Source organism: Trachurus japonicus, chromosome 6 (assembly GCF_045865225.1).
Source record: "Trachurus japonicus isolate A0001 chromosome 6, Traja_1.0".
In the NCBI taxonomy this organism is placed as follows: Eukaryota; Metazoa; Chordata; class Actinopteri; order Carangiformes; family Carangidae; genus Trachurus; species Trachurus japonicus.
Genome location: NC_140912.1, coordinates 1741850 through 1754541, shown reverse-complemented (window position 1 = coordinate 1754541; position 12692 = coordinate 1741850). Strand labels below are relative to the sequence as shown.

Genomic DNA, 12692 nt, shown 5'->3' with positions numbered 1-12692 from the left:
CTCCCAGCAGAAATGTCAATTTAAATTTTGGGTGAACTATCCCTTTAAACACCTATGTGGAGAAATCTGGAGGGTCATGGTTGAGAGGAACAGTCTCTGTGATCCGAACCTGAGTGGTTCTTCACTACTGGACTTATGTGATGGTTGTAGTTTGACCATAACAAACACAATGTTTGAAGTAGCTCATAAGTGTAGTTGGTACCACAGCATCATAGACTTTGTGGTTGCATCATCGAACCTGTGGATTTACGCTTTGGACCCTCAGGTCAAGTGGGGGCACAGGTGTCAACTGAGTTGGATCAGGTGATGGGGAAGACAGATCTAATAAACCCAGAGGGAACATCTGGGGGAGGCCCCTGTCTGTCTGCAGCATCTGGTTCCTGTTAGCTGACAGGAGTGGCACTCGATGTCTCTGAGTTCTCTAATACTAACATCAATATGTTTTTCAGGAGAAGGACCGAAGAGGAGAGAAGGAACGAGAGAGTAAAGACAGAGAAAAGAAGAGTGCAAACAGTCATGTCTTCATCCTGGTCAGTCAGTCTCCACCCACCTCCTGTCAGCACTGCACAAGAACTCTGCACAACAAGGACACTCTGCTCTGCAACAGTAAGACTCACTCACACCTCCACCTCTTCTCCATCTTTCTTTTGTCTGTCCATTCTTTTTTTCCTTCCTTCCTTCCTTCTTTCCTTCCTTCCTTTCTTCCTCCTGAAGTCTGAAGTAGTTTCCCTGTGATGTATTTGTCTCATTACAGTTTATAATGATGCTCAGTTTAACACATTTATTTACTTATTGGAGCAATTATTGAAGAAATAAACTCATAATCTGCTTCTGCTGCTGCTCAATGAATCCATCTCCTCTCCTGGTTCTAGGATTATTATTAATGATTAATTAGATGGGACAGTCTGTGCTCAGTGTGGCAGTACAAGTCAACACGTCTCACCTGTTGATGGCTGATCTCTTCACTGCTTTGAAAGTCTTTGTTTGTACTTTGTCCACTGGTCTATGTTCACCTAAACATCACTGCTCCTCAGCTGACTGACTGATAAAGGTCGCTCTTTTCTGTATTGTGGGAATTTTGCCCAGAATGTGGTTAAAGGACTCTCTCTCTCTCTTTCATGTTGAAGTATCAGGGTTGTCCCTGGGTGTTTGAGCCATTTTTGAGGCCTTTTCTTCTTCACTTGGCTCTGAGATCATACATTTCCTGTAGAGGTTAATATTTAGTCCCAGATATGTTTAGTTATATGTTTCTCTACTTCAGTAGATGGAGGAAGTGATATTGGATCATCTGCAAAAAGTAGACATTTCATTTCTGTCAGGGAGCCTGTGTCACACTGAGCTTTAGATGAAACCAACAGGAATTTGAGGAGAATGACGTTCGCATATGAGTGTATTTGTGTATTTGTGTGTTTATCACTGCTTTGTAATCTATTTCACTCCGGCAATGAGGAATTGGTTTACACTTGAGATGAACACGTTTGTAATGGTTGTTGTTGTTGTGTTGTTTACAGACTGTGGAGTTTACATCCATAAGAGCTGCAGGGAGAGTGTGTCTGTTTGCACTAAAAGCAAAGTAAAGGTAGGTCTGATCACACACCTACAGGTCACAGTTTCCTACAGCAGTGGTTCACAACTTGTTTTAACTCATGACTCACAAAATGTTGACAGCTCACATCTGACTCCTTAACAATATTCCTAATACTTCTAATGTATACATAGCTAATCATATTTAAAATGTCCTTTTTTAATGACAAAAGTCAAATATGGAGCTGACTGAACTGAAAACAAGGAGGGCTCAATTTTTATTTTTGTTTGATATCACTTGTCAATTCACCTTCTGTCTCTTGACTCTTTTCTCTTGATTCTCCTTATACAGTAGTGAGACAAGGTATCCAGAGGAAACAATTATTAAAGTTTCTGTCATTAGCTATCATCGCCTCAATAGACATTTTCAGTGTTTTGAAAGATATTTTTTAAACATGTTGAAAGTATTGTACTTTTTCCTTTCTTTCATAATTACAACTTTGAATTGTAAATTCATACTGCAAATAATAATAATAATGGCTTCCATTTACAGTATATAGCGCTTTTCATGATAGTATATGAAAAGCTCTATATAAATGTTAGCTATTATTATTATTATTTGCACTTATTTATTTGCTTACATTTATATAGCACTTTTCATGATAACAGTCATGAAAAGTGCTATATAAATGTTAGCCATTATTTAGATTTAGATTTTTTTATTTAGCACAAGTTAAAAAAAGGAGGGAACGAAGCCTGGAAGGCATATACAAAGTTCCACTCCCATCATCTAAGAATTACATGAAACTCAAGATAAACCAAAGATTCGAAATAAACAATAAAATGTACAGTGCAACATAGAAAAACTATAAAACATAAACAACAAAAGAAAGGAAGAAGGATGCATAATTAACATTAACAGGAAAATAACACTGAAGGTTATGACATAAGGTGTTTTTTCAGTAACTAATTATTATTATTTGCAGAACAGTTATTCTGCAAATAATAATAGTAATGGCTTACATTTACTGTATATATAATATATTTCACGATACCCAAAGCGCTTTACAGAAAGCAGTATTCATTCATACAACAAATAATTTGTTGGCCCACCAGCATTTCACAGAGGGAGTTGCACTTTCACAGTATCCTCAGTGTGCGTTGGGTTCGTTCACACCTGAACTTAAAGCTGACCACTGATCAGATCACTGGGACAGCAGAGGTGACTCATGAATCAGTCTCACCTGCTGTTACTGTGTGACCCTGACTCCGCTCCGATGTGTGTGTGACAGCAGAGGCCGGTGCTGTCCAGGCTGCTGAGTGTGTCAGCAGCTTGTAGAGACTCACACTGACAGCAGTGATCAATGTGTGTAACTGGTGATTAACAAGAGCTCAGACCTCACTGTCCACATCCTGCTAAGTAATGACTCTGTGTTTACCTTCAGCAGCAGCTGGGGCCAGAAGCTGCTCCTGGGTCAGCTCTTACCACGAGGACTAAATGTAAGAACACATATCCTTATAACAAACATCTCACAGTATCACACATGATCAAACATCTGTCAACAGCTGTCCTAAAAGTCCTAAACGTGCACCTTGATGTTTCTGTTCAGCTACATCCTCAGCATCATCCACATCATCCACATCTTCCTCATTGTCACGGGAACGCTGGTCTGCGGTGACAGTGCCTGACGACCAGCTTACTGTGATGTTTCCACGGAGACACCCCAGCATCTTCAATCCACACAGTAACCTGGCCAAGAGCATCTCCACCAGCAACATAGCAGGGTGAGGAGAGACACTTTTACTGTGTTACATATAAGACAAATAGTGTACTTTAGACTCCACTTCATTTCTAGGAAGGACTTTTACTTTTCATTTCATTTTGATTTATTCCATTCATGGTATACATTCTACACATGGTTGCACATATTTACATAATGTACACATTGTCACCATGAATGAAAAGGAGCAGGATGAAGAAAACTTATAGTACCTGCCCCTCTCTGATGAAATAGAGCTTTTAGTCAGTGGAATTGATTTTCTTTCTTTTATTTTGAAAATGTGACAGACCACAGCTCCTCTTCTGTCAGCCATGTTTGAAGTGCCAGCGTCCCAATGATGCAGCATTAGATAAAGATAAGGCAGATTGTTCTTCACCAGAGACCATGATCTGATCTGAAGTCAGTGTTGGAAGATTTTGAATTAAAGATTCATTAAGTTGTAAATGTTTGCTTTGTTTAGCACAACCAAACTTCATCCCTGACTAAAAGAAGTAGAAAAACAACAATGGCTTGTTTTTTCCTCTATTACAATCCCGTAATTATTGCCATGTTTGAGGTCTGTTTTCAGGTTGTCAATACAATGAATTAGTTTAATATTAATGATTCACCCTCAGCAGCTGGAACATCCAGCAGCACCAGTGGTGTCACCTCAGACACGTTCAGTCTTCCTCTTGAAAATGTCTTGCTCATGGTCACAGCTGTAGACCAAACTGCGTTGTTGATGTTCTGCTCATTTAGAGATTGAACCTGTATAAAACTTGTTCTTGGTTTTTATTCCTTTCTAGATTAGACGATGTTCCACTGAGAGGCCTCAAGTTTCTGTCTCAGTCCACAGACTCTCTCCATCAGGGGAGCAAAGTCAACGCTTCAACTGAGTCTCTGACTGATGAAGGTACCAACAGACTCTCTCTAAATTCAATTCAATTCAATTCAAATTTGCTTTATTGGCATGACAGTTACAAGAGCTATGTTGCCAAAGCATTAGGAATCAATGAAACAATACAACTCATGAAACCAAATATACAGTATACAACAATATACAAATAAATAAAAAGTATACATAAAATTATTTACCCTATGTGTGTGTGTGTGTGAGCTTGCACGTGTGTGCTGATCAAGTTCTCTCTCTCTCTTATACATAGTCTAAATGACATGAAACTTAAAAAATAAATAATATGTGTGTGTGTGTGTGGTAAGATTGGGCATCATTAGACTGTTGCAAGTTGTTATATATAAAACATATTGTTCTTAAATAAAGACAGTAACAAATGATAATAAAAAACAACAACAATATTAAATGACATAAATAATCAATAAGAATCAATAATCTCTCTCTCTCTCAAATTCAAATTCGCTTTATTGGCATGAATTTTACGAGAACTATGTTGCCAAAGCATCAATGAAACAAAACAAATACAACTCACAGAATCAAATATATACTCCATCTCTCTCTCCCATAACCTCCCAGTTTATTTGCATTTGTGTAATGAAACTGTTGATAAGCGTGTGTGTCTGTGTGTGCGCAGGCACTGAGATGATGGACAATCAGCTGATGGGAGAGTTTGAGTGCGACATCAAAGACCTGGAGGCTGACTCTTGGAGCAGCTCGGTGGATAAGAAGTTCCTGAAAGCACAGAAGAAAGAGGAAATCAAGAGACAGGACGTCATCTATGGTAAAAACACCTATACGATTCATTTTGGAAGATCGGCAGTAGGTGTGAAAGCTCCATCACATCCCTGACCAAGGGTCTCTCTCTCTCTCCTCAGAGTTGTACCAGACTGAGATCCACCATGTGAGGACACTGAAGATCATGTCTGAGGTGTACTACAAAGGCCTTCAGAGGGAGGTCCAGCTGGAGACAGACATTCTAGACAAGGTATCAATGAGCTATTCATAGATATTATTTTACACCATCAAGACTTAACAGAATGGGTTTAATTAATAATGATCTATGTTGGAAGTGTGAGGCAGAAAGTGGCACATTTATCCATGCATTATGGGAATGTTCTAAGATCCTCCCCTTGTGGGAAAAAGTTATAGATTATATGAGCACAATCATTAAATTGTGAACTTCCCAGGTCACCAAGACTACTGTATGTCTCCTTGGAGACAGAACTGTGGTACTCCTGTTGAACAAATATAGTTTCAGAATATTAAAAACTGGCCTAATAACATGTGCAGAGACTATTCTGAGGTGTTGGAAGGAACCCCAAGCTCCCACACTGAGTATGTGGAAAACACAGATGATGGGGACTGTGGCGTGTGAGAAGATGTTGGGGAGATTAAATCGTGAAAATGATATGATAAAAGAAAAATGGGATAGTTTTGGTAGACAGATGTGTTAATTTTCCTGCCTTGCCTTGCCTACTTACTTAACTGCCTGTCTTATTTTTAATTTATTTTCAGATTTTTCATTTTATTTATTATTATTATTTTTTTACTATTATTACTAGTTTTGTTTGATGTTCATTTGTCTGTTGCAATAATGAAAATATAATTTTAAACAAAGTTATCAATGAGCTGAGAGGCTGTCACTCACTCAGGGAAATATGAATAAGAACAATGATCTTCATTAAAGTCTAATGATTTCTTTTTTCCTGTAGATCTTCCCCGTCCTGGACGACTTGCTGCACACACACACAGACTTCCTCAACCGGCTCCTGGAGACTAAGAGAGCTTCAACAATTTCAGGACAAAACAACAGCAACTTCCTCATCTGTCGCATCGGGGACATCCTCGTCCAGCAGGTAGGACAAAACAGTCATGATGCTAGATGATTACTGGCAATGATGACAGAGGAAGGGTTCCTCCTCTGGGGAGCACAACTCAACTCAAAAGACTTCATGATCATTTGATTGTTGGTGATACAGTATAGGAATTCTACCCACAGGAGATACTGAATGTGCTTTCCTTCTCTTCAGTTCTCAGACTGCAGCGCTGAACGCATGAAGAAGATTTATGGGAAGTTCTGCAGTCGTCACAACGAAGCTGTAAATCTCTACAAAGACCTGCAGGCCAAAGACAAACGCTTCCAGGCTTTCATCAAGGTGAGCTGGGTGATGTCAGGGAGCTGCTGCTGCTGCTGTCTCTGTCTCTGTTTTAACCTGAGGTAACCTGTGTGTCTCTGTGTGTCTGTTCAGAGGACAATGAGCAGCAGCATCGTGCGGAGGCTCAGCATCCCAGAGTGCATTTTGTTGGTGACCCAGAGGATTACCAAATACCCTGTTCTGATCCAGAGGATCCTGCAACACACCAAAGGTGAGTTCAAGGACCTGGAAACATCCAGAGAGGCTGAAACGCTCTGAGACCTCCGAGTGTGTGAGTGTGTAACCGTGTTCCTCTGTGCTCCGACAGACTCGGACGGAGACCACGGCAATGTCTGTGAATCTCTGCGCTGTGTGAAGGTTCTGATCGCAGCGGTGGACAGTAAGGTCAACGAGCAGGAGAAGAAACACAGGCTGAGGGAGGTCCACAGGTACACACACACACCCACACACTGACCCTCATCCTACCTGTACCGGGGCACTGGAATCTAGACCAGTGTCAGATCCTGAATCAGATCGTTAGCAGAAAATCTACATGACTGGGATAGTTCACCCAAAATTGAAATTTCACTCATTATCTACTCACCCTCATGTGGACTAAGGGCTGGGAGAAGTTTCAGAGTCCTCCGTAGCTTCTCTGAGTTACAGGGGGTCTCGGCGTAGCAGTGCATGTCCATATAACGGTTGCAAATGGATACCTGCAAACTGTCTTCGTAACAAAAAGACACACCAAAAAACATCCAAATACCTCCATGCTGCTCGTATGTAATGTTCGTCTTGTATTGAAGCCCCAAAATGCGAAATTGTTCCGAAAAAAATTAAATAAGTCTATATTTCAAGCTTGTTTGTAACGGAAGCTCCTCTTCCTGGTCCGTCCAAATGAGTGCAATTTGAATTTTGGGTGAACTATTCTTTTAAAGGGATAGTTCACCCAAAATTCAAATTTCACTAATTTTCTACTCACCCTCATGTCGACTAAGGGCTGGGAGAAGTTTCAGAGTTATCCGTGCCTTTTTGGAGTTACAGCGGGGCTCCGTGCAGCACTGCATGTCTATGACGGTTGTGAATGGGCCTCACTTTTCTTCGTCCAAAAAGACCCACCAAAAAAACATCCAAATACCTTCATACTGCTCGTCTGTAATGTCCCTCTTGTATTGAAGCCCCAACATGAGAAATTGTTCCGAAAAAAATTAAATAAGTCTATATTTTAAGCTTGTTTGTAGTGGAAGCTCCCAGTGTCTCAGCTCACTGCTTTGCCTGTGTCAGTGCCAATCGCGCCACAGGTATGGAGGTATTTGGATGTTTTTTGGTGTGTCTTTTTGGACGAAGAAAAGTGAGCCCCGTTCGCCACCATCATAGGCAATGCAGTGCTGCACGGAGCCCCGCTGTAACTCCAAAAAGGCACGGATGTGCTCTGAGTGAAATTTGAATTTTGGGTGAACTATCCCTTTAAGGCTCTGACTGTTTCTGTGCAGCTTGGACTGGTTGTCGGCATGCACTGTGCTGTAAACCTAAAGGGTGATAGTGTCACTTGCATCTCTCACTCTCTCACTGCTACAGTAACAGACAGGACGAGCTCTGTGCTGGTCTTTGGGGTCAGGACACACAAGTCTAATCTTTCTAGTGTTAGAAAACTGCTGTTACCAGATACTTACTTTACTTTTAGATACTTTATTGTCATTGTCATAATAACACAATTATAAATAACAACGAGGTATCATTTAGAGCAGCTTAACACTGACACAGAACTAGTGCAAAAAGTGCATATTACATTACATTAATGTCCAGAGGAGCATTTAGTGCATAATTATACCAGTTATATTATGTTCAAATTCTTTATTTTTAAAAAGGGACAGTGCACATTGATCCACATTTCTGAACAGAAAGTAAATGTGCCCGAATTAGCTGAGGCCTGGTTTTCATCGACAGTCCCTTCACCAGATGGTAATAGACATGTTGATAATAATTCAATAAATAAAAGCAATTAAAACAGCATACTGTACATTACATAGATTATACAAACCAATCACATTGTCCAATACACCGCACCAAGAGACAGGACTCAACTCATTCAACACAGGTAGAATAACATGTAGACGTACAGAGAAGATAGATCAGTGTAATTGTGCAACATCATAACTGCTCTCAGTACAGTAAGGTCTGTGAAGAACAGCTTGACTCAGAACAGGACACAGAACATTTCATGTTGTTTTTATAATATTAAAATTTTGTTTTGTACATTTTTTCTGTGAGTTTGACACTACAGACCGTTCTAATATTAATTTGCTTGAAAGGTATACATTTCTCTGAAATTATTTTCATGTCTTACTTTACAATATATATTATCTTATGCTGATGTTTGGTATTTCTGGAATGATAAAAAAAAGAGAAAAAAAATAACAAAAACACAAGAATATACAACAAACTAAAAAATGTAACCCCAAAACTGTGATAGGAATCGAACCATTGATTTTGTGAACTGTTCCACTCCTAAATACGTACACATTTGGAGTTTGTCTTTTGCGTTTGCACCTCTCTGTACCTTGATGTGTAACCTGAGCTTTGTGTGGTCTCCAGTCGCACCGACAGTAAGTCCATCATGAGGATGAAGAGCGGCCAGATGTTTGCTAAGGAGGACCTGATCCGAGGGAGGAAGCTGCTGCACGACGGAGCGCTGCAGCTGAAGAACTCTGCAGGACGACTCAAAGGTTTTTCAGTCTGTCCACCTCTCTAGAGGATGTCCCTCTGTTTTCCTGGACTTGTCCTCATTTCTGTGTCCTGGTGTTTTGCAGACGTCCGCGCCCTGCTCCTGTCTGACGTGTTGGTTTTTCTTCAGGAAAAGGATCAGAAGTATGTGTTTGCCTCTTTGGTAAGTAGCTCATCTCAACATGACGTAAATGTACTCTCGAAAAAAAAAAAATTCACACTGTGTGACAAACGTACACTGTCTTTGTGCTCAGTGAACTTTGTCTTGAGTCCTGAGTTTGATCTGAACCTTTTTGCCCCTCAGGACCAGCGCTCCACAGTCATCTCTCTTCAGAACCTGATCGTTAGAGAAGTGGCTAACGAGGAGCGGGGTCAGCTCTCCTTCGGTTTTTTTCTTCTATGGCATCATGTGTGAAGTTTGACACGCCGACTGTGACTGACTCAGGTTCTGTCCCTCTCCAGGTCTCTTCCTGATCACGGCTGGGACAGAGAGACCAGAGATGGTGGAGGTGTTGGCCAGCAGCAAGGAGGAGCGCAACACGTGGAGAGCCATTATACAGGACGCCATGCACTGCATGTGAGTTCACACACGCATTCAGTGACTTCAGTGGTCGGGTGGTTAAGAGCACGTCCCATGTTGGCAATGCCCAATGCAGTGATCGCCGGATCGATTCCTGACTGTGCTGATCTGTTCTGCGTGTCGTGTTTTTTTTTAATTTACTTTTTATTTGTTTTCTTTTAGTAACATACACATATGTGTCAGCTGGGCACAAAACATACAACATAACATAGCATGACGAGGGAAGGATTTTGGCATTAAAGTCCCCCTCCAACAACCCTTTTTGGTTATTTTAAAGGGACAACGAGGAGTTTTGGAAAAGCAAAGTGAAATTCTTTGACCGGCGCAAGACAGACTCATGTTTTCATTCATCAAGAATTAAAGTCAGAGGTTGGAAGACGATCAGATACCGTCGTAGTTCCGACCATAAACGGCGATTCGGCGGCCTTATTCTCATAACTCGCCGCGAAACCGAAAGTAAGGAAACTCTGGTCAGCTCGCCCAGCATTTCCGCCACCACTAATAATAACAAAATAACGATAGAGACAAAACGATGTATTTATCGAAAATGGGCCCATTAACAAGTGTGGGTAGCGTAGATTCATCCACATTAATATGAGACTTTTTTATTGTCGCGGAATTTTTCGTTCTGCCGATGGAGAAACTCCTTGTTGTCCCTTTAAAGCATTCTCTGTGTGGTCTTAAATTGTGATTATGAAGTTTTTAGCCAAAATCATTTCCACTGGGCGCACCGCAGCACGTCTCGGTTCCACTGAGCGTTTCAGTGACGGTGATCAACGGTGCTTCATTATCACCACCGCTGCTCTGCGCCGGTCGACAAGCGCTTCTGCCCCTCAGCTGTGTGTGTGTCTGTGTCCCTGTGTGTGCGTGTGTGTGTGTGCCCGCAAGAGAGAGACCGGGTCCAGCTGAACTAGGGGCTGACTGACAGAGATGAAAGACGGTGAAACGCTGTTAAAAAAAAACGTTTGTTTGTTTTTTCTCGGTGAGAAACTGTTGCGGACCCATACAGACTGTTGCGGCCGCCTTTCACCAAGCTGTCAAGCCTTTCACCTCTGAGCCAGATGCAGAGCGGGGCGGGAGCTTGTAGCAGTAGTGCCCTCCCCTGGGGTTGTGACACGTCAACCCCAGTCTCCCTGAAACTGCCAGTTTGCGTCTGCCATTGGTTCACAGCAATTTGAAGGCAGAAAAACTCAGAAATGCAATTTTGCACTTCATTTTCTGCTGATATGTCCTCCAACATCAGAAAAATGCCACAGGAATGAAAAGAACGAAAAACACGATTTTCATGGGAGGGGGTCTTTAAGTAAAACAGCAGAGTCAACATAAGCACATCATACATAAAAATATAAAGATGCTGCTTGGAAATAGGGAAAAACATTTCCTATTAAAGGGTTTGACCTTATCTTTGCCATCGATATGAAATCAGGTCTTACAGTTGACACATAGCTGAGGCATTTTGACCAGTTGTCTTCAGAAATATCACTTTGGTTCCTTAGGTTGAATGTAATTGTCTCCATAATATATATTATAAATTATATCAATCCACTCATTTATTGTTGGTTTCTCTTCCTTAAGCCATTTTCCGGTCAAAGCCTTTTTACATCCCACTAACAACACACTCAAAAGGTATTTGTCCCGCTTTGTATATTCAAGTCCAGATCATACAGGTACATGACTTTGAAATTTAAAAACAGCCTCCAGGAAAATGGAGCCACAGAGGAACAGCTCCAAAAAATATGAAAATGATTTGCTGTGTTTCCACAGGTCTGATTTGAATAGTTGGTCTTTTGTGCCGGAGAACAAAATAATCTATCCTGTCACTTTAAGGCAAAAAGGCCCCAAACAAATCTAAAACAATAAAATAAATACATTTTTTTTAGGAAATCTTACCAGTGATTAAAATTCATGAAAAATTAAACATCCATAGATCTGGACTGAAACAGCTTGTAGATTCTTTATTGACCATAAACTAAAAAGCAATCGCAACATGTTTCTGACTGTTAAAGATTTTGATTGTCAGCAAGATGAACATCACAGTGTGTTTGTGTGTTGACAGGGAGAAAGACGAGGATGAAGGAGTCCCCAGCGAGACAGAAGAGGACAGGAGGCAGCAGGAGAGCAGAGCAAAGGAGATCAGAGGTAAACAGACTGTGTTGTGTCGTGTTGTGTCGTATTGTGTTGTGTTTTACTGTATGAGTCATGAATCCCTGTGTTTGTGTTTGTGTGTTTTATTCTCCAGAGCTTCTCCAGAAGAAAGACGAGCAGATCATCTGTTTACTGGAGGAGAAGATCCACATCTTCAGAGAGCTGGGAGACGGTAGTCACGCTCCTGAGGACACGACCCCACCTGTCAGGGAGCGCATGCTGTTCAGGGCCACAGCTGATGATGTCACAAAGGGAGAGCCAATCATACAGGACGCCCTGAAGGAAGGTGAGCAGGAGCTTTTTATGGTATTGTGTGAGTGTGAGAGATGAGACGTTCACACCGTGTGTAACCGTGTCCATCTGTCTCCAGTGGAGACTCTGCACACGTTAGTCAGCAGTGGAGTGGGTGGAGCCGGCTGCAGTGCCCCCGCTGGCCTGACAGGGGGCAGCGTGGGACCGGTCTGCCTGCCCCGCCGAGCAGAGACGTTCGGAGGCTTCGACAGCCATCAGATGAACAGCAGCAAGAGTAAGAGTCACACACTCAATATGTAGTTGATGAAACAAAGGAGGAGAAGAAGAGCAGAATCCACCAGACTGATCAGCAGGTCAAATACTGACACATCTGAACTCCTCCTCTCCTCTCCTCTCCTCTCCTCTCCTCTCCTCTCCTCTCCTCTCCTCTCCTCTCTCTCCTCCATTTCTCCTCAGATGGAGACAAGGAAGAAGGGGAGGAGTCACTGGACCTCCGCAGGACTGAGTCCGACAGTGTGTTAAAGAAGGTGTGTGTGTGTGTATGTCTGTGTTGGTCCTAATAAAGTCACTGACTGACTGACTGACTGACTGACTGACTGACTGCAGCTGATGAGAGTCAGAGGTTAAGTCCTGTGTTTCATGTGTGTCTAATATTTTTA

The 12692-nt window shown here is 41.7% G+C and overlaps 1 protein-coding gene across 2 annotated transcripts in view; it reads left to right on the top strand.

The window, feature by feature from the left end:
* Positions 1 to 12692, top strand: part of LOC146985328 (uncharacterized) — a 97682-nt gene that overhangs the window by 74882 nt on the left and 10108 nt on the right. For both annotated transcript variants that reach the window (XM_085778252.1, XM_085778251.1), the window contains 19 exons: positions 450 to 606; positions 1512 to 1579; positions 2970 to 3024; positions 3135 to 3309; positions 4091 to 4197; positions 4832 to 4978; positions 5073 to 5182; positions 5910 to 6053; positions 6228 to 6353; positions 6447 to 6564; positions 6661 to 6781; positions 8928 to 9058; positions 9143 to 9219; positions 9361 to 9427; positions 9519 to 9633; positions 11693 to 11775; positions 11876 to 12067; positions 12152 to 12307; positions 12490 to 12560. In XM_085778252.1, the coding sequence (XP_085634378.1) occupies positions 450 to 606; positions 1512 to 1579; positions 2970 to 3024; positions 3135 to 3309; positions 4091 to 4197; positions 4832 to 4978; positions 5073 to 5182; positions 5910 to 6053; positions 6228 to 6353; positions 6447 to 6564; positions 6661 to 6781; positions 8928 to 9058; positions 9143 to 9219; positions 9361 to 9427; positions 9519 to 9633; positions 11693 to 11775; positions 11876 to 12067; positions 12152 to 12307; positions 12490 to 12560 (2220 nt within the window). The remainder of the gene's footprint in view (positions 1 to 449; positions 607 to 1511; positions 1580 to 2969; positions 3025 to 3134; positions 3310 to 4090; positions 4198 to 4831; positions 4979 to 5072; positions 5183 to 5909; positions 6054 to 6227; positions 6354 to 6446; positions 6565 to 6660; positions 6782 to 8927; positions 9059 to 9142; positions 9220 to 9360; positions 9428 to 9518; positions 9634 to 11692; positions 11776 to 11875; positions 12068 to 12151; positions 12308 to 12489; positions 12561 to 12692) is intronic.